General features: G+C 41.6%; 1 protein-coding gene across 1 annotated transcript in view; it reads right to left on the bottom strand.

Annotated features, from left to right (window-relative positions):
- The window catches only part of PARD3B (par-3 family cell polarity regulator beta), a 902,602-nt gene that overhangs the window by 367,400 nt on the left and 509,417 nt on the right, over positions 1-25,785 (bottom strand). The window contains exons 11-14 of the mRNA XM_079783005.1: positions 25,253-25,438; positions 10,623-10,793; positions 6,179-6,311; positions 1,251-1,350 (exon numbers count right to left, since the gene is read on the bottom strand). Of these exons, the coding sequence (XP_079639131.1) occupies positions 1,251-1,350; positions 6,179-6,311; positions 10,623-10,793; positions 25,253-25,438 (590 nt within the window). The remainder of the gene's footprint in view (positions 1-1,250; positions 1,351-6,178; positions 6,312-10,622; positions 10,794-25,252; positions 25,439-25,785) is intronic.

Raw genomic sequence — 25,785 nt, 5'->3', positions numbered from 1 at the left:
CTCCTCCCCCTTAGACATCCAGAGCATTTTATCTATATCACTTTTGTAGATACCACTTTGTACCTTGTGTTCTGCTGGTCATTTTTACCAACTAGCCTACCACCTCCTTGAGGGTAGGATTTACATCTGATTTTTCTTTCCCTTGTCCCAACAGTTTTGCACATATACACAGATAAACACTCAAGTAGAATACATAAAAGCATTCTTTAAAAGGAATATTTAATGCCATCAGTCTCTCATTTTTGATTCAGGATTGAGGCAGGCAATGGAAATGAATGCACAGAAATAAGTATGTCCAGATATTCTTTCAAAAATCCCCAAGAGACAGAGATCTCGAACATGAGTGTGATTATCAATCTATTTTATGAAACTGTCTTTGAGTGAGATAGCTGACTTAAAAAATGTTGGAATCAGAGATAGCTAAGTATAGGTAAGCTGCCAGCTAGTAGAGTTAGCTATTCTCTTGTTGTGTTGCTTTAATTTTTAGCAGATTGTAATAAAAAGTATAATAGGAATAACACCAGCATTGCTGCAAGAAAAATGAAAAAAATTTCACAGGATTATCATGGGACATAGAATAGAATATAATGCACAGTTTTAAACAGCCGTAATAAATATAGAAAATAGCAAAGGGGCAATTTAATGAGTTTTAAAATTCATCAGAAGAACAAAATCTATGAATTCCACTAGTTAAATGGTGTATATGCTTAGCAAATCTCTCTCTCTCATGCTTGTGTGATTCTAAAAAAATATTGATTTTTTTGTTTCTATTACAAACTGGATATAACATTGGGCACTCTTTGCAATATTTTAGATTATATATGGCACTGCTTTAATTTCTAGATTCCATTAACTTTCTGGGAAAAGCTATTTTTTAAAATACCTTTAGGGTTTGCCAATTACAAAAGAAGGAAAATATAAAAAACCCAAGCTTTATGTCTTCTCAGTTTTGCTTTATAGCTTCCCATATAACTTTTCTTAGCTTTCCACTGTGTCCAAGGTTTTAACTTGGCAAAAGAAAGTCCAACAATTTTCTTAAATATTTTATCATATCTGATGAACCTTAAAAAATTCCAAGAAGCAAAATACGAACAATCGAATCTATCAGCTATGAGAAGCCTTCACTGGAAAGGAATTATAGGCACTCTGAGATTTCCATTCTGGAAAGAAACAGAGTTAAAATAAGGTTTCTGGGATTTCCCCGAAAAACTGTAACTCGGAACATAAATGGTATATCATTTTATCGATACCTGTGGCTGTAATCTTCAAGGCCCAATTCCAGAACGGGAAGTGGTGATGGAGAAGGAGGTACTTCGCTCTCGGCCCATCCATCACTGGGAAGCAATGGCTCTATAAACAAAGAACAAATGAAGCTGTAGTAAACGGAGGGGCAGAATCATTCAGTGCCTACTTGTGCTTCAGTCCAACTCTCAGACACAATTTTCACCAGCACATAAAGCAACCTCAAAATAAACAAGTCCTCAGATGGAATGGAGGGATTTGTAGGAGAGCGAGTGCAGCCTGGACAAGGAACTCTAAGCCTGCTAATATGTTTTTAAGCTGGTGACCCGCTGGCAACTCCCGGCAAGTCCATGCATCTTGACTACCTTTTTCCATCTCGGGAAAGGCTGACACACATTCATTCCCTGTGATGAGTGGAAGATTAACAAAGCTATTTCTTTCGTGACAACAGTTTTATAAACAAGACTCTGTAATGAATGCTCTGGATTATATGGTGACTTGAGCATTTGCCTTAGTGACAAAAAGTACTTGAAAAAATCATGAGATACAGTATATCCACTCCCCATTTAGACACAGTAGAGGGAAAAATACTCTTTTTGCATCTGTTTCAGATCAAACCCCCCGGGCTTGGGGCCTTGGAATCAAAAAGACTGAAGTCTGAATCTTGATTTTCCTACCCACCAAAAATGTATACTTTTCAGCCTAATCTTTTGCACTAGACTGTCAGAGCTAAGGAGTGACAGCAGAGATCCTATGGCCCTCAAGGATAAAATATTTACTGTCTGGCCCTTCACAGGCAACATTTGCTGACCCCTGCTTTAGACTACTCGTAAGGACACTCAAGGCATTGTATTCATCTTTACATCTCTGCTAGTGTATTCTGCACAATGGAGGGATCCAATAAACATCAGTAAGATTGGAAAGTATAATTCTATTTCTGATCACCACTGTAGAGGTAGTGCCTTTCATGCTATGGAGGGGTGGATGGATACATGCTGGTTCCCATGAGAAGACACATCAGGAATAATTGTACTATTAGGTTTTGCCTCAAAGGACCCCAGGGAACATGGATTCAGTGGGACAGGACATAGAACCAAACGTTTGATTTGGGGTAGGGATGAAAGGCTTAGAGGAGACCCCTGTGGGTGATCCTGGGCAGACTTGGGGCAATGGGTGACTGAGGCAGGGGCTGGAGTGCATGTGAGCTGACATGGAGGGGAAGCAGGAGTAGGGCAGGAAGGGAGAGGTAATCCTATATAATAAAAGGCTAATATGCAAATCGACCAAACTGCAGAACAACCAGTCACTATGACGTGCACTGACCACCAGGGGGCAAGAGTTGCCCCCTGGTGGTCAGTGCACTCCCACAGAGGGAGCGCCATTCACCCGGAAGCAGTGAGCACACTGGTGGTGGCAGGAGCCTCTCCCTCCTCCGTGGCAGCACTAAGGATGTCTGACTGCAGGCTTAAGCCCGCTTCCCCAGGGGAGCGGGTCTAAGCCATCAGTCGAACATCCCCCGAGGGCTCCCGAACTGTGAGAAGGTGCAGGTTGGGCAGAGGGACCCCCCACACACACACCCTGAGTGCACGAATTTCGTGCACTGGGCCTCTAGTAACAAATAAGAGGAAAACTGTGCTTAGGCTATTCCTTGGCCCACAGTGAGATCTGCCAGCAAGATTCTACTGAAAATACAGTGTTGGTGGACTTTATTACCATTCACATGCTTAATAGGATTTCACAGTGACCCCCTGGGACACAACCTCCATCCTCATTACCATCCTGGAACCACGCTTCTTCCACTGCAGGCATTGCTAGCGATTCTCCAACACAAATGTGAATTTTATGGTGTTACAATTTCTACAAATGTTAGTTCTAAAAATGCCTTTTCTGTGGAACAGCTTGACAGAAATATGCATGTACAAAAAAAAAAGAAAGAAACGTGGAACTGTGGGTGGTATGTACTATTATTACAAAATGGATGGAACACAGCATATCAACATTGGATTTTTAAATATACAAAGGAAAGCAAAAAGGAAAGGAAAAAAAAAAGTCAATGTTTTGGCTGTAATAGTTCCTTTCCTCACTAGACATTGCATTTTGTCAAATCAATCTTGTTTTTCTAAAAGAGTTCCTTAAAGGAGTGGGTTTTGGTGAGTCAACACTCACTCTGTTTTTACGGGTCTTGGTGACCTATTGCCACCTCCCAGGCGTCTGAAACTCGGCAATCGCCAGTGGTTCTCAAAACTTAAAATGTTATTAAGATTAAAAAGAGATGATGATGACGGTCATCTTCTACAGCATCATGTTTATAAATTCTGTTATATATATATTTTTTATCTCTAAGTCAATATGCTTATATGAAAAGTAAGAGAATTTCACCCACTGGCCTCTTACAATTAAAATTTCATGAGTCTATGCTTTCATAGGCCTAATTCTTATAACATAGTGTATCACAGATCCACAAGAAAATAATAGATGTTCTCCGATGTTTGAGAAATAATGTTTAGTGAGTCACTTCTTGAAAGGACTGGATTTTTTATGTTTCCCTTAGAAAATTGAGGACCATGGAGGAAGTGTAGTAGGAACCTTATAGGTAGCTGATCTGCATGGGTTTTCCATTGGTGTAAATGTTGTTCTACCTGGATCTACGTCTCAGGAGGAAGGGAACAGACAGAACTGCCCAGTGGTTGTCTGTGGCCACTGTGCCTAACCAACTCCACTTGTCCATTGGAAATAGCAACTCTGAACATTCTATTGACATTCTAAAGTATTATACATTTGTTTTTAGCATGTTGTTTTGAATGGACTTTATTATTGTAAAACATTTTTCTGGGTGTAGTCTTATACTCTATGTAGTTCCATAATTTTAGCCTTTGTTAACCTTTCTAGATATTATCAATATTCTTGAATGTTTCAACATCCTCTAAAACTATACTGTGCAATTATCACTTCAGCATCATGTTTTATAGGTACTGAAAATTAAAAAAAAGGTAGGAGGTAAGGTGCCCAATGTTCCTGTGGATGTCACAGGTATACTTAGGAATAAAATCCTAAACTTAGATGGCCACTGAACATGTTTCTTGAGATTGAAATGACAATCAAGTCATATTAAGGCCATATGCTTGAATATAGGCACAGGAGGGAGAAAGCTATTTTAGTCTGTGACAAACTTGCTGTTCCTTCCCCGGACTCTCCTCCTGTTGGAATTGAAGGTCTCAGGAGGAGATCTTGCTTTGTCAAGACAAATTTTAATTTTTAATAAGAAACATACTGAGTATTTCTTTATCGGATACAAAGTAAAGTGGGCTTTTAATGGATATTTTTAGGTAGAAGGACTTGAACAGTTTCAAGGGATCATGAAGGCAGGGCCTATGCAATGGTACAGGAAATACACTTGAGTCTGGGAGACCGGCTGATCCAGGTTCTGTGTGGATCAAGTGTGTGGTCCTGGGTTAATTATTTACTCTCCCGACTTGCTATTTCTTCATCTGTAAAATGAGGGTAATAATATTATCCACTTCGAGCGTGCATGTAACTTGCTTAACACAGTACCTAACAGATAGCAAACACTTAATAAATGGTCACAGCTGTTGCTACTGCTCTCACTGAAATGGGGGAATTTAGAGGGAAAAGCGGCATCCCCTTCTGATGAAACAGTTTAATCTAGAGAAACCTCAGTAATCTCAGAGTTGAGAGACTGTTTCCACATAATTAACTCCTGGTAACATCTTACATGTAAATAAGGCATTGATTACATAAACAGCACTCCATTCAACAGATTACTATACGACTACTGAATGTGATGATGTAGAATATCCAATGACATAGGAAGGTGTTTTTAATGTGCTATTAATTAAAAAAATTCCCTAAATATTCTATATAGTATATTTCACTTCCATTTCACCTTTATACACATATTTGTATGAAGGAAAGACTTGAAATATATACATAAAAATGTTATGGGTTAGTATCTTTGATAGACAGAAGTATGAGTAACATTGACTCTTCTTTTTATTGCTTTTCTCTAATTTTTTTTGGTAATGAATATGTATTGCTTTTACAATACAAAACTTAGATTCAGGGAAATAAAAAAGAATTTTCTTGGTGACCTGAAGTAGAATTTTGAAACACAAAGAAGAAAATCCAAGTGTTTCCTATCTCAAGCTCAGCTAGAAATGTGACCCCCCCCCCCCAGCAGGTAAAAAGGACAGGACAGTACAGTGAGACCTCAGCTATTACGTTCCCACAGTCACAATGGTCTAGGTTCATGATATTTACAGAATCAAGCATAAATCTGTGAATCACGTTAGGACCGTTTAATGATTTAATACTAGTCCACACTTAAAATTTTTTTAATTGATTTCAGAGAGTAAGGGAAAGGGAGAGGGAGAGAAACATCAATGATGGGAGAGAAACATCAATGATGAGAGAGAATTATTGATCGGCTGCCTTCTGCAGGCCCCACACTGGGGATCGAGCCCACAACCTGGGCATGAGCCCACAACCTGGGCATGTGCCCTGACTGGGAATCAAACTGTGACTTTCTGCTTCATAGGTAGATGCCCAACCACCGAGCCATGCCAGCTGGACCACACATTTTTTTTAAGTTTAGTTATTTATACTTCTTAACTTCCAATATTAAAATATTGTAAAAAAAAAAAAAAAGTGGCAGTTGCCATTTTGTTTCGCCAGGCACGGTTTGTTTTGCACTAACCCTCCGTGTGTGGGGCATCAAGCACAGAAACTGTCACTGTCGCTGGAGGCAATGCCAGGAATCTGCTTCACAACTTCAGAGTCAGCTCTCCCGCCCACCTCTGCGCTCACTACTCAGAGCAGCAGAGTCTGCACTTGGTTTAATTCAAGCCCCTTTACAAAAATAAAAACACGCTGGTGTTTTCTCGCACCACCTGAGTGGGTGCCCAAGGACAGGCCTTACCTCTCTGCTTGTGGTGTGGACAGTACGTGCTGAGCGGATGCCACGTGCCATCCTCGCTCCTCCTGCAGGTGGCCACGGCGCTGGGACAGCTCTCAGAGCATGGCTTCGAAAACGCCCCACACTCTCCGAGCTCCTGAGGGGTGGACACCAAAGTTACATTTGCTTTTTAGCTATGTTCCAACTCGGTCAATGAAAGCAAAGCAAGAGAATGATTGATGGGCGAATAATCTTTCGAGAGCCTGTTGCCCATAAATCCTCAACTGTGGAAAATCAAGATGGGCCTGTCAGTTAAAACATCCTTGAATCTGGAATAGAAAAATACTGACCATGTGGTACTGAGGCTTAGGAGTGCTGATAGCCAACACAAAGGGGGACTAATTTTTTTATTCTTTCCCCCATTTACAACTGGCTCCTTCCGATTTTTCTTCCATCTGGGAGTACAGCTTGTGGCGGCGTCAACACAAGAACACAGCTCATGCCAAGGACGTGTCTCTGCCAGCCAGCTGGTTCCCTCCCTCCCCGGGGACCCAGTGCACACGCTCGAGGACAAGTCAGGTTTGCCGCTGAAATGCCGTGAGTGCGGCCCACTGCAGACGCCAGGCCTTCTGGCCAGGAACTAAAACAAGCTGCTGTGACCAGGCCAGACTGGGCTCTCCTGAGAACTTTTTCTCTCTCTTTTTTTTTTCTTCCATATCTCCCCCTCCTATTTTGACTTAGAAACTCTAGTCAGTAAACAAATTCACAGTTTCCTTAAAACTGCTGAATCCAGAATCACACCCAAGCCGTGCAGTAGGTGGGGCCGATATGGAGAGCTATCTGTTCAAGAGGATGGAGTCACAGAGAACGGGGTTTTGATCCTCTTCACATTATGTGTCTTCCTAACAGATATCAAGGAAGTCACATGGAAGCCATCTCCTGGCCGTGCCCTTGACCGTTTGGGAGAGGAACATGCCGCAGAGAGAGACACAGATCTGGGCCCAAAGCTCCAAGGCGTTTGGCCCAAACAATACATTTGATGTATACTTTCCTCTTTAGTGACAGTATCCTGCTAGTGAGACAAATATTTGGAACCTTCATTTTATGCATTCTTAATAATGAAAATGTTTTCAGTGCCTGAAGGTCCTTTAGCTTTTTTGTCAAGACTTATAACACCTTTTCCACATCTGTTGCCTCTGCACTGCTCGTCAAACAAGGCTGGCACTCAGCAAACTGCTCTGAAGTGACAGCTGGAGCCCTGGCAGGCAGGGGAGGTAGGATTTACCTTGCATAGCCTTCCGCTTTTTTTAAAAATTGAATTTATTGGGGTGACATTGGTTAATACAATTATATAGGATTCAGGTGTATAATTCTATAATACATCATCTGTATATTGTATTGTGTGTTCACCCCTCCCCCCAAGTCAAGTCCCCTTCTATCACCATTCACCCTCCTTCCCATGATCCTCTCCTACCTCCCTACCTCCTCTCACCCCCTTTCCCTCTGGCATTCACCATACTGTTGTCCTGCTATGATTTAACAACAACAAGAACAAAAAAAATTTGTTTTTTTCCTGCTTTCCCAGCTCTTTGATAAATGACACAATCGATATCCCAACAACTGATCAGTAAACAGCCTAATTAAAGTGTTCAGCTTGTAAAATGGAGCTGCCATGGAGCCCTCCATTAGTGTCCCAGCCAATAAAAAATATAATGGATTTTTAAACATATTCTGCTTCTACCAAGATGAGCTTGCAGCGGGAAGGAAAATGTTTTGGGGAAAGGGGAATAAAAAACACACAAAAAACAGGTCATAACCCATTTTTTAACACCAAGTCTCCAGGCTCAAATAGAATTACAATTGAACCTCAAGCGCATCCTTTGAAAAACATGTTTCTGTTTAAAATGCTTTTGATTCAATCAAGGGCTCATTAGGTATTCTTCACAAGGCCCTCATCAAAACTGTTTACGCATCTTGTGCATCTGGGTAATGTGGAAAAATACCCCAACAACTCTATATTTTGACTTTTCTTAAGTAGCTTCTTCAATTTTTATATCAATATAAGGTTCAAGTAACCATTATGGTATTCTTGCCAAGTCTACTTGATTTGCCTGAATGCATGAGCCATGCGGAGACCTTTTTCTAGGTTACAGATGCTTTCTTGTTGCACCTGGGGGTGATTGCTGGCCTACAGGAGAATACACCAAAAACATGAGCGCACAGCATATGCTTTGACATAGAAAAACACAGATTTGGGAGATCAAATAGCTGCAGATTATTTCTTTTCAATTTAATAAAGATTAGCTGTCTTTATAAGAAAACATGCTCTTTAATCTTCATGGGCACCACAGAGATTCTCAATAGCTCGGAGAGTCAAATGCCTGCTTATCCCCCATGGAAAGCATGTAAATATTAAGAAAACTAAAAATGGATCTTGTTTAAATGTCCTCATAAAAATTGCTTTTTGTCCCATTTCTTATTCACAGTTGATTCCCTAGTGAACTATATTAACAAGACATTTCTGAAGATGGGCAACAAATGGAAAGTTTAGTACTTTCTTCTGATGGTATAACTGTCAACCCACCCCAGAGTGTGAGATTTAAAATGAGAAAACCTGCAATAAAGAGAATGAAAATGATAAAATGTCTCTACTAGATGAGCCAAAATACAGAACAGTTATCCACTAAGCATTTATATGTTCTAGAGAAACACATAAAATTAGGGAAGATGAGAGATGGGGGATAACTAACTCTTAACACACACATTCATTTATTTTTTACTTTTGCTATCTGCACAGGCGTGATATCCTAAAGCAGTGTCTTCCAGACTTTTATACTAGTTGAAGTATCTTTTTTCCAAGAAATCGTAAGTGAGGTCAAATACACAGATGCATAGACTGGTCATCCTTCACCAACAACTGGGTTCCATGAAGTCCTCGGGCTCCAGAGTAGGAACCAAATTAAACCAGAAAGGAGCCAATTCTCTCAAGGATGGGAGCAATAAATATGGGTTTTATAACTATGTACATAAGTAAAATGCATTAAATATTCATGGAAGCCTCTCTGTCACTTAAGCAGACACAAATGTTGAAATCGAGTTGGCTCATTATATATAGGCTCCAGTAATTGGCCAATTTACATTTATTTAACATTTACAAGGTTATGTACAGAAGAGTAAAAAGGTGCAGTTACTCCTTTTCAATAGCTGATAATATAACAAAGTAAGATGCAGTTTATATGTACTACTTCAGCTAACCCTTCAGACGAAGTAGGTCTCAGATGGAACCTTTATTCATCCATTCAACAATATTTATTAAGTGTCTACGATGTGCTGGGAAATGAGGGATAAAACAGACAAAAGTGCCTGTCATCTACAAGTACCCAGCACTCAACTAGGAATGTCTTCACATTGCCTGGAAATGGCCAACCTGGGATTTAACTCAAGTAATCCAAAACTACTTTCTACTCTTGTCAATTTGAAAACCCTTAAACCCTTTATTTTTTTTAAAGTTGAACTTATTATTAAAACGAATATTTTCGTTTGTCTTATTCTATTTTAACTCTGCTCATTGTATTATACAAACATGTTTTGTTTGAGAGAATATATGTGTGATTTGTTGGTGCTTTTTTTAACTGCTCTAAACTTTTTTTTCTTATCTTTTCTTAAAATAATTTCAGCAGCATTTAATAATCTCTTCATATATAAGAGAAAATAATGTTAATATCATTGTATAATATATATGATTGTCTAAGTAATACTTGTTTAATATAAATATAACCCTACAACTGTAAGTAAAATATTTAGGAATGTTAGCATTCAAGAATATTTTATGCTTATACTTCATGTGTAGGTAAAAGTATTCCATACATTTAAAAAAATCCATAAAGAAAACATAATAAAAAATTTTAAGTATTTTTACTTAATTAAAAGCATTTATTTAATAACACAAAACAAGCAGTTTGCTTAATAGATCACATTTTAAATTAGTTAAGTCCCCATTCTATACTATCCACATGTGCATTATGGGGGAAAATACAGACATTTGATTGCTTTATAGCGATCTTCACACTGAGCATTGTACATATCTGATTAAGAACTTTCTAAGATATGGACACTGCTAGCACATCATCAAAGATATAAAAAGATGTTGCTTAGTTTAATAATTTATTATGCGAATAAAGTCTTATTCATAAAGTCCAGGCCTCTAGGAATTTCTGGGGAAAAAGTAGAAAATATGGTCCTGTTACATTTGATAAATTACTTACTTTATATGCACATTTTTACACCTTCTAGTTATGCCTGAAATATACAACCACCTGTTCACCACATAAATCCATCAGAGAACTTCTGGGGCATATTTTTCCAATTTCAGAATCTGGGTAAGTCTAACTACCAAACTAGTGATGGAAGTTTGCATATTCAGGAGGCCATTTGGGCAATTTGCTGACAGAAATGAGGATTTGCTCACCTCCATCGGCCTCTCTGGCCTCCTCAGAATCACCAACTGGATCATCCCTCGTATGTTTCCTTCCATGGACATTGATCGTCTAAGTGTTTCCATAGCTTCATGGTTGGATTTTCCCAAGAGAGATTCCCCATTAACTGCAATCAGCTGGTCATTCATCCGCAGACGACCGTCCTAGGGCAGAGGAAAGAAAAACAGTCCTAAACAGAGAAAAGTCTGGTGATGACATGAGGCTGTTCCAGGGAAAGTTCAAGTTTAAATACAAAAACAGAAAATAATTCAGCTATTAGAAATGATTTATTTTCTATGGCAGAAAAACGTTCTGGAGCTTATCAAATAGTCACAAAGACAAGCAATAATGAATTGTGTGAAAGTATTTTTTTAGAAATCTTCGAGTCCTGAGACGCAATAATTTAGATGTTTGTATAACGTCTCTTACCGAGAATCTTTGGCAAATATGCAAACTCAGCCTGATTCTGCCATTTGCTCTGGCAGGAACCATGTTGCTGACTCCAGGAAAGGGGTTTGAAAACCAACGGAAGTGGTCATATCCCTTAGAAACAGGGTTTGCATTATTAGGCACAGAAAGACATCACGCTTAAATGCCTTGTGCTTGACAGTGGTAATGTGTCTTCAGATGTTGTTGCTGGCTCTATTGAATAAAATTCTCATGTAAGTTTCTCTAACACAACCAAAAGTTGCTAGTCTGAGAGTCTGCAAAGGAACACAGAGGTAGGTCTTGAAGGACCGATTTGCTGTGATGTCCTCTGGCAGAAAAGCTTGAGAAAGGGGATTGTCAAGCCTTTTATAAGGAGGTTCTGACTGCTGAGTACTTTGTCCAGCTTCTCCAGGAAGGAACGGCACCTCAGCCTGTGAGTAGGCAGCCCGGACTCTAGACTAATTCAATTCTTGGCACCAGTCATCCTCAGCCAGAATCCCTCACAAAAAGGAGTCTAGCAGTAGCCAGCTCTGCCTACAAAAGAACTTGAGGGGACCACGGTACACCTCCCCAACAGGCAGCCTGGGGGGGAAGGGGTGCTTAAATATTGACAGATTAGAAACACGACTTGTGTCTTGTTGTCCACTAGAGTAGAAAGTTCTTGCTATGAGGCACAGAGGCAGTGTTAGGGACGTTATGCTGTGGCTGCTGTTGATAAATATAACAGAAATAACAGTAGGTGTATACAACAATTTACCTTTCCAGAGATTTTTTTCCCCCCCCCATTAACAATCTCAAGTGATTCTCACAGAATTTCAGGCAGTGAAGTAGATTAATGTTTTTCTTCACATTTTACAGATAACAACACTGAGGCAGGGAAGTGATGTGACTTGCCCCAGGTCACAAAAGCAAGGTCCAGACAAACCAACCCAAGGTCAGGTATCATGCACCTGGTCTCTTCAGTGTCTCCCAGGATTCCCTTGTTATTCCTCTCTAGACAGTAATTGTGCAACACTGAAACAGGGTCAGGAAAACATTAAAGAGTGTTAGCAGTTGGAAATCATCTGGGATCCATGTTCAAATGAACAGACTGAAATGCACAAGGAAAACACGTCCTTAAGAAAGGAGAAAAGCAGACATAAAGTGACCAATAGGGCCAAAACTATGGCTCTGGAAGAGAAATCCTGTGGACAAGTTGATGAGTTTCGACTAGTGCGGTTGCAGATGGTCAGAGGACACTCCTCTGCTGACAGAGGGAACAGGGTGAGCGGTGACAGCTGCTCTGGGGAGTTAATGTCTTAGAGAGGCACTGTATACGCCACCTGCTGGAGAGGGTGCTGGACACGTGGGATCTCGGGGGCCACCCAAAGGAGCACACGCCCTTCTCGATGAAGAAATGGAGATGGCAAGGCAATGGGATCGATAGAGAAGGGTGAACCATCAGAGCTGTAAAATGCCTGAGTGGGCTGTCTCCACAGAGCTGTGTCCCCTCCCTTCCTCTTGTTTTCCCACTCCACTTAACCTTTACCCTAATTTGGAGCAAATCTGGAAATGAGATTTACAGGAAAGGCCAATTGAGAAAGAAATCTCTTATTTCGGTTATCTATTTTGAGTGAGGCACAGAAAGAATAAGATTAAGGTTCCTGGAAATGGGGGTAAGACAAAAACAACCATAATGGTTTAGTCCTACAAAGGAAGACATTTGATGGAAGGAGGATTATGGGGCTGAATCTTGGGAAGGAGGTTAGGAGGGTCACTCAAAATCTTTTTAGGACGACTGGTTTTTAAAGAGCAGGAGGAAGCAGAAGAGTTGGATCAAGATCCTAGCTATGTTAACAGGAAATGAGGTCTAGTGTTGGATTTGTAGGGGCTTAGTCTTGGCAGGACACCTTGTCCTCTGGAACAGGAAGAAGAAAGATAAAGTTTGAAACTGTATGAATATCTGTAGAATGAAGGAAATGAAATCTGAGTGAGATCCCACCTGGTAACCTCCTGTGAACCTGCTCTGTGAGGTCTGGGACCAGGTCTGTGTGAAGAGGTAACCAAGAGATAAGGAGATATAAAAAGAACATTTTTTTTGGGGGGGGGGGGTAGGGGTAAATAATTTCTTACCAACACGTATTAAGCACAAGCTTTTATTTTCAGCTACATTCCGAGTCTCAAGCATGCAGAACTACACTGAAGTAGAACATGTTTGCTGAATCCAAATCCCAAACAAAAAGGCAGGTCAGGTCACCCCAGGGCAGCTGTGATTTTTTTTAGAGACATTCACATTCATCACAAGTAGCACTGTAGAGCTGCGGGCGTGATAAAAATCCACACTCTCTCATTTTCAGGCTTGGCTAGTCTGTTGCTACTGGTGTGTGCTTTTCTTAAAAGATAAACGATGGGTAATTTCACTAATGGTGATGCCACTAAGAACCATGTTGTCCTAACATTTAGAATATAATCACAGAATTTAGAGCTGGAAGCATCCCTAGAGGTCATCTTGTCCAACCTTTTCTGTGTACAGATGAATAATGTGATGGCCAAAGAGGACCAGAAGCCATTTATTGAACTCCTCTTAAGAGAAGGCACTTAGATTAGGACTTGCTCAGCTAGTTAAGGTCAGCACTGCATCAGAAGAGCCCACGTCCTGACTTCTCGGCATCACCTATTCACTAACCATTCTGTCGTCTACGAAGATGACCATGACTAGTCCCTATAGCAGTAATGCTCCAAGCAAAAAGGGACTTTCAAACCCAGAGAGGACAATATGTTACATGATATCTCCTGGAAGAGAACCCTACCTGCAAAGCCAGTCAGATGGCAAACGATGTGAAGACAGGAGACTGAGCTGGGGGATGGAAGAGCAAGGAAGTGAACTAGAAGAGGGAGAAAAAGAAAACACCCCTTTACCCATCTGGCTTTCTATATATACCTACGCAGGTCTAGTCTTGATGTAAGATGAAGTTAGTTCAATGAGGTCATTACTCCTCACTCATCAAATATCACTCAAAATTATGTATGTCTATTCTGCTTTGGAGTAATTTTGTCAAGAAAAGTAGTTTTTTATTTCCCCTCCCCCATAGATATTATGTTCAAGCAAATGCCTAATTAAGCATGAGGATACTAACTCTCATCAACTGATTTTATATAAGTGAATTCAACTATCTAAGGATATTCCTCAGTAATTTTAGGGTATTTATTTCACTATAAATCTGAGCCATGCTTACATTTTTTTTTTTTTTAATCCCTTTCTGCTACGGACTGAATGTTTGTATCCCCCACGCCCCTGCCCAAATTTATATGTTGAAATCCTGACTTCCAACATAAGGTTAGTAGGAGATGGGGCCTTGCGGGAGGGGGGGGGGGGTGATTAGGTCATGAGAATGGAGCCCTCATGAGTGGGATTAGTGTTCTTAAAATGGGGCCTGACCGAGAGAGATCCCTGCTCCCTCTGCCATGTGAGATTACAGCAAGAAGATACCCATCGATCAACCCAAAGGGAGCCCTGACCAGACTCATATCCACTGGTGCCTTGATCTTAGGCTTCGGCCTCCAAAATTGTGAGAAATAAATTCCTGTTGTTTATAAGCCAGACAGTTGATGGTATTATGTTCTAGCAGCCTGAACACACGAAGATGCTTTCCTTCCTAATCACAATGACAGCAACTACACTCTCACCTCTGGCAACCCCATAACTGACGTATCCATCCTCAAGCTAGGAGTGAGTACAGGAAATTTTCAAAAGAGGAAGAACAGAGAAAAGATAAGAAGTAACTTCCTCAGGGTACTTTAGGGCAAGTAAAAACTGGTAGGATATTTAAGTCTTCTCTGTGTCCTGGGCTGGTTTCAAATCTCATCAGCCTTCACCTGGTTCTAATGCAGGAGGAAGAGTGAACTGTTTGAGTTTTACATCTCCCTTTAACTGAACACTAATACAGGCCAGTCCTTGTGCAAATATTTTGCATATGTTCTCTCATTCATTTCTTACCACAACCCTTTGATACTACTCTCCACTATTTAAGAGATATAAAAAGGAGGCTCAGAGAAATTAAGTGACTTGTTAAAGGGCACTGGCATGACCAGGTCTACTTGTCTTTGAGTCAGACTTGTAGCTGTCATGCTACGTTGCATCCAAAATCCGAGTCCTAGAGATGATTAAAGGCACTACAGTTATTAATGACAAGAATTATTAATGATTTTCTACTTTGTGCAGTCATTGTGCTAAAACCTTTACATGCACTAGACGATTTAATCCGTACAGTAATCCTATACATTAGGGACTATTGCCCCATCTTATAACAGAAGAAACCAAAGACCAGGCTGGTTGAGTGCATTATGACAATTCACATTTCTAAAAGCTGATTTGAACTGTCTTATTCACTCGAAAGTCCATGTTTTCAACCACTTTGCTAGTAATTCTTGTGTTTTAGGGGCTCTTCGCCTCCTTTGAGTATCTAATAAAAGCTACAGATTCTCACCTCTTAAAATAAATATTGCCTTAGCCAGTTTGGCTTAGTGGATAGAATGTCTGCCCACAAACTGAAGGGTCCCAGGTTCAATTCCAGTCAATGGCACATACCTAGGTTGCAGACTGGATCCCTGTGCCTCTCTCACATCGATGTTTCTCTCTCCCCCTCCTTTCCACTCTCTCTAAAAATCAATGGAAAAATATCCTCAGATGAGGATTAACAACAACAACAAAAATAAATAAATAAACAAAAATAAATATTTACACCATGGTTTCTCCTCAGCTGTGCACTGGGCCAGGTGATTCTTAGTAGGGCGGGGGGCAGTCAGGAGGAGGTCCCATGTGCCCACTGAAGTATTTCTAGGGTGGGGTCCAGTGACCTTGGAGTTCAGCTCCCACTGAATTCAATGGCTTCTGGGTACGACCTCTGCCATGATTGCTGGTGACATTACATGGCTCAAACCACCTCTTAGGGCCAATTTCTTGTGAGGCATCTTTGTCTCTAAAGTTCTCATGATTAGAGAGGGGAGAGTAAGGAAGCCATGGTAAAAAACTTGCCACCACAGAACCGGAGACAAGCATGAGAGAGTAGGTTGGCTTTCCCAGGAGTAGCTGGCTGGGGCCCAACGCCAGTCCGCATTAGGCCATGGTGTTGAGAGGATTAATCATGACCAGATGTCGGCTCCTGCCTCTGCATGTTTCTAAAGGGGCCCTGGGTAAAGCCTTCTGGGATGGTATCCACACCCAGAGCCCAAACCCCAAAGCCTGGCTTCAGACTGCAGAGCACGGTGTCCTTGGAGCGGGTGGGCGTCTAGGCACTGACTGGGGGAGAGGGTGTCCTGAAAAACACCTTCTCCCCTCCCTAAAGTCACTGCATGACAACAACTGCCTGTTGTACTTTTGAACCATAACAACAACAATTCCCAACCTACAAAAGAACCTTGCATGCCAGACTGAAATACATTAATTTCATTGAAAAATAGTTGTAATGAAAGGAACAGAATAAATCAAGATTTAAAGTACTGTTTTAAAATAAAGAAGTGGAATAAAGGAAGTTGGTAAGACTGGAAGCACGTAAATTTTTGTCTCGAAGGGTACCTACCTCCATCAGCCAATGCTTTACATCATCTGTCCTAAGACCGTTTCAACCCACATGAATGGGACATTCCTACCCAGCCAGAGCTCTGTTTTCTAGGGGCAGTACGTTGCCTTCTGGTGAATACGCCACAGTGAGTTGACCCTCACTCTTCCTTCCGTCTCAAATGTCCTTTGCATTCCTGCTCACCTGTTGAATATCTATTGTTTATAACAAAGCTCAGCAACTGCCTTCCATTCATATTTTTCTCCACAGACAGAATTAACTGCTCCATCCTCTCACCACCCATGATACCCATGATATTTTATATTTGTCTACCATCACCTTGATCATGTTAGAATTGTTTGTATATTTCCCTTATTATGCTACCACCTCCCTAGCTTATGGAATGAGCCACCTTAAGTTTTCTGTCTCCAGTCTATTATATATTGCATAACTCACTGCAGATGTTCAAGAAATACTTGCTAAATTGAGTCACTTGAAAAACATTTCATTCAGGTGCTCTGGGCCTGGTGTAAGTTTCAACTACAATAGACCAATTGTTTAATTTACAAACTATGACTCTGGGAGATCGGTGAATCCAGGCTGGCTCGGATACACCCGCACATGTTCCGAGAACCTTTACAATTCTAAAAGTGAAGCTTGATTCCTTTCTGCGAACTGGCCCAGTATCAGGGGGTCAGCTATGCAAAATTTTAAATGTATTGACCTAATTCAGCTATTGCCGTAAAAGCCTCACTTCATTTCTATGTAGCAAACCAGTGAAGTTCCAGCAACATACTACTGACTCAGCACTGTGGCATCTGAGACTTTTTCAAAGAGATATCTGAACAGTATTTCTTTAGAGCATCACAATATACATAAAACCATTCTGATATAATGTTTTCAAAATGTGTTATAATTCTTTCCATTTTGAACATCTCCTGGAAACATGGGGCATAAACAAATACACCATAACTAAGAGCTTTTATTATAGGCATTCCTGGTTCTTATAATTTCCTCAGCAAGACAATTTCAGAAGTACTGACTTAGCACAAATAGTCACTGGCCTCCTGCGCAGTGATAGCATCCTCTTGTTTTACACTTTTTCTGTCTCGCGTCATTTCAGTTTCCTCTCCATCCTTTCCTATCCACTTCCTGATTTTCTCTTTTCAGTTTACTTTGGCCTAGAACACCTGATAATAAAAAGTTACCAAGGCATATGTTATATATGAATCAAAAAGATTCTGCATGAATGCCTAACCGGATTAGAATCTCAGAGGCCTCTCCAACTTATTGAAAAGTATTTATTTACTTAAAAAAACAAAACAACAAAAAAGTGTGCTCTCATTCATGCTATGATTGCTAAAAGCCTGGTCACTAGAAACATGGGCCTGAAGAAGAGCATCTAGAACAAAACTCTGAGCACATTATAACTCCTATCAGTACCGACCAGGAAGTGGGGCATGACTTCCTAGGTGGAAGGTGCTGTTTTCAGACACAAAGGATCATCACCTTGGGATATCAACTTTTGTAGATTATAATTTCCTTTTTAATTAGGTCTACCAACTCTTTATTATTATTCAAGCCTACTGAGATAATCATGGAGTCCAAAATATACATCAAATTGATGTAGAGTTCCAAAATTTTACCCAGCATGGTATAAATTTGTTCCTCATTTGCATGTCCATGCATGAAATAAAAATGAGAGAGTGATAAAGATCAGCAAGAAAAGTAATGATGGATGCTGGATTTTAAACATAATATTACAATTGATACTTTTCTCATTTTTAAATTACTAATTTCACTTCTGAAGGTAAAATATGTTTTATTGATTGGTTTAAAATATGTTTTTATTGATTTTTAGACAGAGAGAGAGAGAGAGAGAGAGAGAGAGAGAGAGAGAGAGAGAGAGACAGAGACATCGATCGGTTACCTCGGACCCCGACTGGGGATGGAACCTGCAAACTGGGTATGTACCCTAACTGGGAATGGAACCAGCAACCTTTTGATGCACGGGACGATGCTCAACCAACTGAGTCACACTATCCAGTGCTTTAGGTAAAATTCTTAATGGACAAACTGTGAGTGTGACTTTTTCCTGGTAAAGTTCCTGTTTTTAGTTGTCCATAACGTGTATAATATTTTTTGATTAGGATGAAATATAGAGTTTGGCTTCTAATATTTGAGGATTTGCAATGGAGCTATTTATGCCCTCAGAGTGTATGTATGGTCCTTTTGTCAAAGGTATAAATCTGGAAGACATGACTACTGGTAATGATCTTTAAGGCTCTACCAGTAGAAAACATTATCAATTTTAAGGAAAATGAATAGTTAAAGAAATCATTTAACATTAGTGTTCCTTAAAAAGCTGTTCTTTTTATCTTCCTTTAAATTCATTAATTATAGATCTGTCACATGATTTATAGATACCAGCAGAGATGAAGGTGGAAATTACTCATGCTGGGAACTCCTACCGGACCCTGTTAAGAGCTTGGATGCTATTAAATGTTCCTCATTATGAAGAGACAGGGAGGTTTAGCATCAGCCCATGTTCCCAGAAATTCTGGAACTGGGCAGAGTCTCTCCAAAAATTTGTATTTTAGTCATTTTAAAAATAGAAGGATTGCTTGTATTAGATAAAACTTTTTCTTCTTCCAATTATCAAATAGTGTAGATTATAAAAATTCTGCATCAAATTTCCTAAGCACACCAAAATCAAATCATTTAAATTATATCTATTTCATATTCTGAGTGCATGCATTTGCAATTAGCTATGTCAGGCATTTTTCCTTCATTTAATTTCATCATCATCAAGTAGTATTTATTAAGCACAAACCTCGCTAATTAATTTTCGAGAGAATAACAGGTATTCTTAAATTCATTCTTTCTATTTAAGAGCCCTTAATCTACCTGGTACATGACATTTTTCCCTTAGCAAAAATTGTCTTTAAATTTTAATTTTACCTTATTATTTCAAGGTTTCCATAGGACACTTTTCAGTCCCAAAGTCAGTATATTCAAATAAAAAAAAAATTAGACTGTGAGATTTCGGTTTTTACTATATGTTAATAGTCTATCTAAATCTTCAAAATATCACTATTCTAGTGATATTTTTCCAAAAGTGATTCATTGTTAGGTTAAAAAAAAGTAGTTAAGTTAGTATAATCAATAGATGTAAAAATGCATTTTCTCCAAAAAAAAAAAAAAAAGGTTCAATTGACATAGTGCATCAAAAGCAAAGCAAAAACCAAACTAAACAAGCCACTGATTTCAGAATTCAAAATGTTTACCAAATAAGTGAAAACATCTAAGTTCTTCAACCTGATAATCAAGGTTTTGTGGAGAAAAGGAAAAGCTGATTTTTGTGTGAATTTTGGGAAAGGAGAGTAGTTTTCTCAAGGTATTTTTTTTCTAAATGCAACAAAGACAACGTCTCTTTTCACCTAACAGTAACAACAACACCACATTGACTTTAAATTCCAATCACAAAGGTGGAATCTTGGAAAAGTATCCTCATGGCATGCTAACGTATTCCACTCACAGTGCCTGGGTCATGAGAAATTAACACATACTAGTATGCTTGTGTCTAGTCTATGTTGGTTCTGGAAACAATTGCCCTGTACTTCAGGAGCAAATGCCCAGGATGAATGATAGAAACTAAAGTGAAACTACAGACATACAGTAATGCATGTTATTGTTTAAGCATGTTAGGATCAATACTTCTGGTTGTATTTGGCTGTTATGGTACAAGGTCACTGCACATTGCTAAGGAAGCTCAAACCGATGTCTCAGAGGGAGCCACAGAGAACTCTAAATGCAAAGCAGTCTGAAAATGGCAGATGCTGTGTCCTAACACGAACAGGGAAGAGTCTCCGGGGTTCTTGACTGGAATTTAAATATTTAAGCATTTGGGTAATTCTGAAAAAGTAAAACTATTACTTTGTTTTCCCGTAGAGTGAGTGAGGGATTCACTTCCTAGGCTAGCTGGATGCTCTTACTTTCAAATAGAGCTTTACTTCTCTGTTAGAAATGACTCAAATAAGAACCGAAGTGATAGAAAGCAGTAGCCTGAAAGGTGAGGGGGAAAAACAAAAGCCACCAAGTATACTCCTAGTCATTCAAGGGTTTTACATCTGGCAAGAAGTAGGCTATCTTTGTTTACACCAACCGAAGCCCTCGGGGAGAATACAGCGCACAGAATCCACAGGAAGAATTTGGTCATACTTTTCAAAGTAGTTTCGTTTTCAAAATCCCACCTTCCCGAAAGGGAAACAACACCTTGAGAACCAATTAGTGGTCTGAAGGGCCAGGAGAAAGACTGTGCTCCGGCAGAAAGATTATTTTGTTGGTTTCAGGTAAAAACCTGGGGCCAGATGCTAAAGCCCATGTTCCCCAAGCTTATCTCCCCGTGGCCCCGGGGACCTGCAGTCTGTTACATTGGTATCTTCTGAACAGGGACAGGAACAAAGTCTCAAAACAATTTTTGTAAAACATAATCCTGAATCACAGAGTAGGTGGCAATTTTCTGAGGAGTAATGGTAGATGGTTGGAACAACAGAAGGAGAAGAGTGAAATTTCTTCCTGTTTTCCCTAGTGAATCAGATTTCTTGTGAGCAATGCTTAGGCCTCTACCCTTTCCACTGCACAAAGTAAACAAGACGAATGGATACCAAACCTTCACAATAAGGCTAAATTCATGATGGATGCTTTTTACTACCTAACATCAGCTATAAACATGCTGTCCAGTGGGCTTTAATGGTGTGATCGTCTGACTCAGCAGACCAGCATCAGGAAAGAAATTTACATAAATGGAAAGTGAAATCCTTCTGCAAGAAACAGGCCTGTTAGAAACTGCTTAGGTAAGGAGATGCTCACTTTCACAAACATGGATATACATATTAAACCAGCGCTCCAGTAGCCGCTTGCACGTAAGTTATTGCCCATAAAAAAAGCTAAGATGTTTGCTTTTAATTTCCCCAAATTCATTTCAGTTTCAATTTTACTTGGAATAAATTCTGCAAATAGAGCTGTCATCAGGAATAAGAAGAGTAATATCAAGCTGATGTCCACCAACATAACCAAGACTCACCCTCAAACACAGCACATGCTTAGGTGGCTTGGCTCAGAATGACAAGCCTGATACAAGATAGTTCCAGGGCAACAGGCCCTGGTCTCTAGGAAGATAAACCGATCAGATAAAGAGCCTGCACCGCAGGGCAGCATAGCAGAGGGTCTGAAGGCGGACTGCCTGGGTTCAACTCTTAGGTTAAGCAAGTCCTGGCTGTGTGACCACAGGCACACTGTGGAGGGACACTAACCACTGCATTCATAATCCAGTGTGAACGTCGAGAGCAAAATGAGAGAAGCCGGAGAGATACTTTTCATGCTGCCCAGCATATATTTGCACTAAGAACAGTGAATGTTATTGGCTGTTGTTGTTATTATTACTGTTTTTTTCCTTCTGCTCCTGGTTCTGCATTTTGGAGCTAGATTGTTGGTAGATTGGATGATGGGCCTCAAATCTCCATCCTTCTCTGCACCCACATTTTGCTATGGCTTCATCATGGGTGGAATGTATTTCCTCACACCTTGGATTGACTTTGGATTCAATCATATGACTTATTTTGGCCAATGGTGTGTGTGTGTGTGTGTGTGTCTGTGTGTGTGTAGTTACTGTGAGCCAGTTTGGATCCTAGAACTCATGAGGCTTCACCCATTGTTGTGGGTCCTCTGACAACTCATGGATTAGGAACGTGCTGCAGCTAGTTTGCTGGCCCAAGACACCAAGGATGTGGGGACCACAGTCATACTTGTCAACCTACAGTGTGGTAGATGCTGGCCTGAATCTGAACCCCTCTAGCTGCCCTGCAGTCATGAGGGTCACGAAGGAAATAAAGGTTTACCGATGTATGTTATTAACATTATTAACAAAAGCTGATGGGTCCAAGGAGTGCATTAAAGAACTGTCTCTCCACAATGCAGTTCTTATTACCAAGGAAAAGGCTGAAAAAAGACACTGTTTTGCAGTGTCTATGAAACAAAAGTGATATGGTAGGGTGAAGAAGAAAAATGGCCCTAGCTGGTTTGGCTCAGTGGATAAGAGTGGTGGCCTGCAGACTGAAGGGCCCTGGGTTCGATTACTGTCAAGGGCACATGTCTGAGTTGTGGGCTCGATCCCTAGTGAGGGGCGTGCAGGAGGCAGCCGATCAATGGTTCTCTCTCATCATTGATGTTTCTACCTCTCTCTCCCTCTCCTTTCCTCTCTGAAATCAATTTAGCCTATCTAATAAAAGAGTAATATGCAAATTGACCATCACACCAAGACACAAGATGGCTGCCCTCATGTGGACACAAGATGGCTGCCACAAGATGGTCACCACAAGATGGCCTGCAGGGGAGGGCAGTTGTGGGAAGTTAGGGGTGACTAGGCCAGCAGAGGAGGGCAGTTAGGAGTGACCGGGCCGGCAGAGGAGGGCAGTTGGGGGAGACCAGGTCAGCAGGGGAGGGCAGTTGGGGAGGACCAGGCCTGCAGTGGAGGGCAGTTGTGGGCGATCAGGCAAGCAGGGAGGGCACTTAGGAGTGACCAGGCTGGCAGAGGAGGGTAGTTGGGGGAGACCAGGTCAGCAGGGGAGGGCAGTTGGGGGGGGGACCAGGCCTGCAGGGGAGGGAAATTGGGGGGGGGGGCAGGCCTGCAGGGGAGAGCAGTTGAGTGGGACCAGGCCTGCAGTGGAGGGCAGTTGGGGGGGGGGGGGGCAGGCCTGCAGTGGAGCGCAGTTGGGGGGGACCCAGGCCTGCAGGGGAGGGCAGTTGGGAGGGACCCGGCCTGCAGGGGAGGGCAGTTGTGGGCGATCAGGCCAGCAGGGAGGGCAGTTAGGGGTGACCGGGCTAGCAGAGGAGGGCAGTTTTTGGAGACCAGGTCAGCAGGGGAGGGCAATTGGGGGGTACCAGTACTGCAGGGGAGGGCAGTTGAGGAGGGCAGGCCTGCAGGGGAGAGTCATTGAGGGGGACCAGGCCTGCAGGGGAGGGCAGTTGGGAGGGACCAGGCCTGCAGGGGAGGGCAGTTGTGGGCGATCAGGCCAGCAGGGAGGGCAGTTAGGGGTGACCGGGCTAGCAGAGGAGGGCAGTTGGGGGAGACCAGGTCAGCAGGGGAGGGCAATTGGGGGGCACCAGGACTGCAGGGAAGGGCAGTTGAGGGGGACCAGGCCTGCAGGGGAGGGCAGTTGGGAGCCAGCAGTCCTGGATTGTGAGAGGGATGTCCAATCGCCAATAGGCGGTCGGACATCCCTCAAGGGGTCCCAGATTGGAGAGGGTGCAGGCTGGGCTGAGGGGACCCCTCCCCCCTGCCTGCCATGCACGAATTTCGTGCACCGGGCCTCTAGTGTGTATGTGTGTGTGTGTGTGTGTGTGTGTGTGTGTGTGTGTGTGTGTGTATGAAGAAATACATATATGTGTGTATATATATATATATATATATATATATATATATATATATATGAAGAAAAATGCTCCCACAAAACCAGGATTCTAGGAGCACGCTGCTCCTATAAACCTAACTAGGTCTGCTTGGGTTTTGTGGGGGAGATAACATACATTATTAATATCAAGATTATTAAAAAATGGCTAACATTTTTTGAAGGCTTATCATAGGCACTGTGCTAGGCACTTTATACATACTGCTCTTTTTTTTTGTCTTCACAAGAGCCCCAGGAGTAGGCACTACTAATTTTACTCTTTTTACAAATGAGGAAACTGAGGCATATTGAGGACAAGTGACCTGCCTATGTTCACAGAGTGAGAGTAGCTGAGGCCGCACACAAACTCAGGAAGTCTCACTGTCCAGCAGGAGCTGAAGGCGAGCTCAAGCATGTTTCCCTCTGTGATCACTTTACTGCTTTAATCACATGGTATGTATCACTTTATTTAATCCTGAGAAACCCGTGGATTAGGTATTACTTATTATCCCCATTCTACAGATGAGGAAACGGGAACATAGCAGGTCAAGTTCCTTGCTAGCAGGTGGTGGGTTGGAACTGAACATAGGGCGTCTAGTAACTATACCTGATCCCATGCTCACAGCTATGATCACACTCCCAATCCAAAGGGAAAGGGCAGAATCACATTTTCCCTCCCCCCCCCTTTTTTTTGGGGGGGGGAATGTATAAGCTTCTCCAAGTTCAAAGGCAAATCTGCATTCCCAGCACCATGGTTATCTCCAAGTACATAAAATGTGATAAATGGCCTTTAGCTTCTACTACAATCACTCACAAGCTCCACTGAGCTTTCTTTCTTGCAAACGCAATTTTCTTATTTGCTGCCTTGACGTTGACTTATTTTTTTCGTTCTGTTTTTCTGATGGTGTATTTTTAGGTTCAAGTCTGTCAGCTTACACATCCAGAGTCATTCACACAGAGTAATAAAAAGAATGCAAGAGAGCATATTAATCATGGTGGGTTTGTAGAACCATTTCTAAGAAATGAAATTAACCGCTTAAAGTAGGAGGCGAGACCCCTGCTGCCCAGATGTGTCCACACACACATTTCTGAGTGCGGCACAAAGGCCCAGTGGTCTCCCCTTCACACACCTTCTCCATCCAGACCGCAGGCCCCAAAGCTGCACCTCTGAGTACCTCCCCACTGATGGGGAAAGATCTTCTTACCCACCTTAAAAGCAGCGCCTCCATGGATGACGGATTTGATAAAAATCCCCATGTCTGTTCCAGTTTCACGAGATTTGTTCCCTTTCAAGCTCACTCCCAGACCAGCAGAGCCAGAGTCATTCAGGGGGATCTCAAAGGTGAGCTGGTCCGTGGTTTCCGGAGAGAGGGCCCGGCAGTCAGGTTCTCCTTTCTGTTGGGGAGACGGACATGAGAAGAGTGGGGGGAAGAAAGCAGGTTAATATTCACATACTCACATGGCCAAACACAGATGCACTTGGTAAGGCGGTGATTGGACCTCTAACAGCTGCATTCCTGTCCCCATGGGGCAAAGGGGGAGGGGGGTCATTCTCTCTGCAGGGGCCACCACGCCCATGGAGAGGTGGAGGGTTTGGGGAATTATAGTTGGTAATGAGCCCAAGAGAGGATCCTTTGGCAAGGCAGGGCCATGTCATTTGAAACATCACATAAGTATTTGGAAATTCAGCAAGATGTTCTCAATAATTAAACTGGCTGGGTATTAGACTTAGGGAATCCTAG

The sequence above is a fragment of the Cnephaeus nilssonii genome (genome assembly GCF_951640355.1).
Source record: "Cnephaeus nilssonii genome assembly, chromosome: 10".
NCBI lineage: Eukaryota > Metazoa > Chordata > Mammalia > Chiroptera > Vespertilionidae > Cnephaeus > Cnephaeus nilssonii.
The sequence above is the reverse complement of the archived record's forward strand: the minus strand, read 5'-3'. Positions and strand labels throughout refer to the sequence as shown.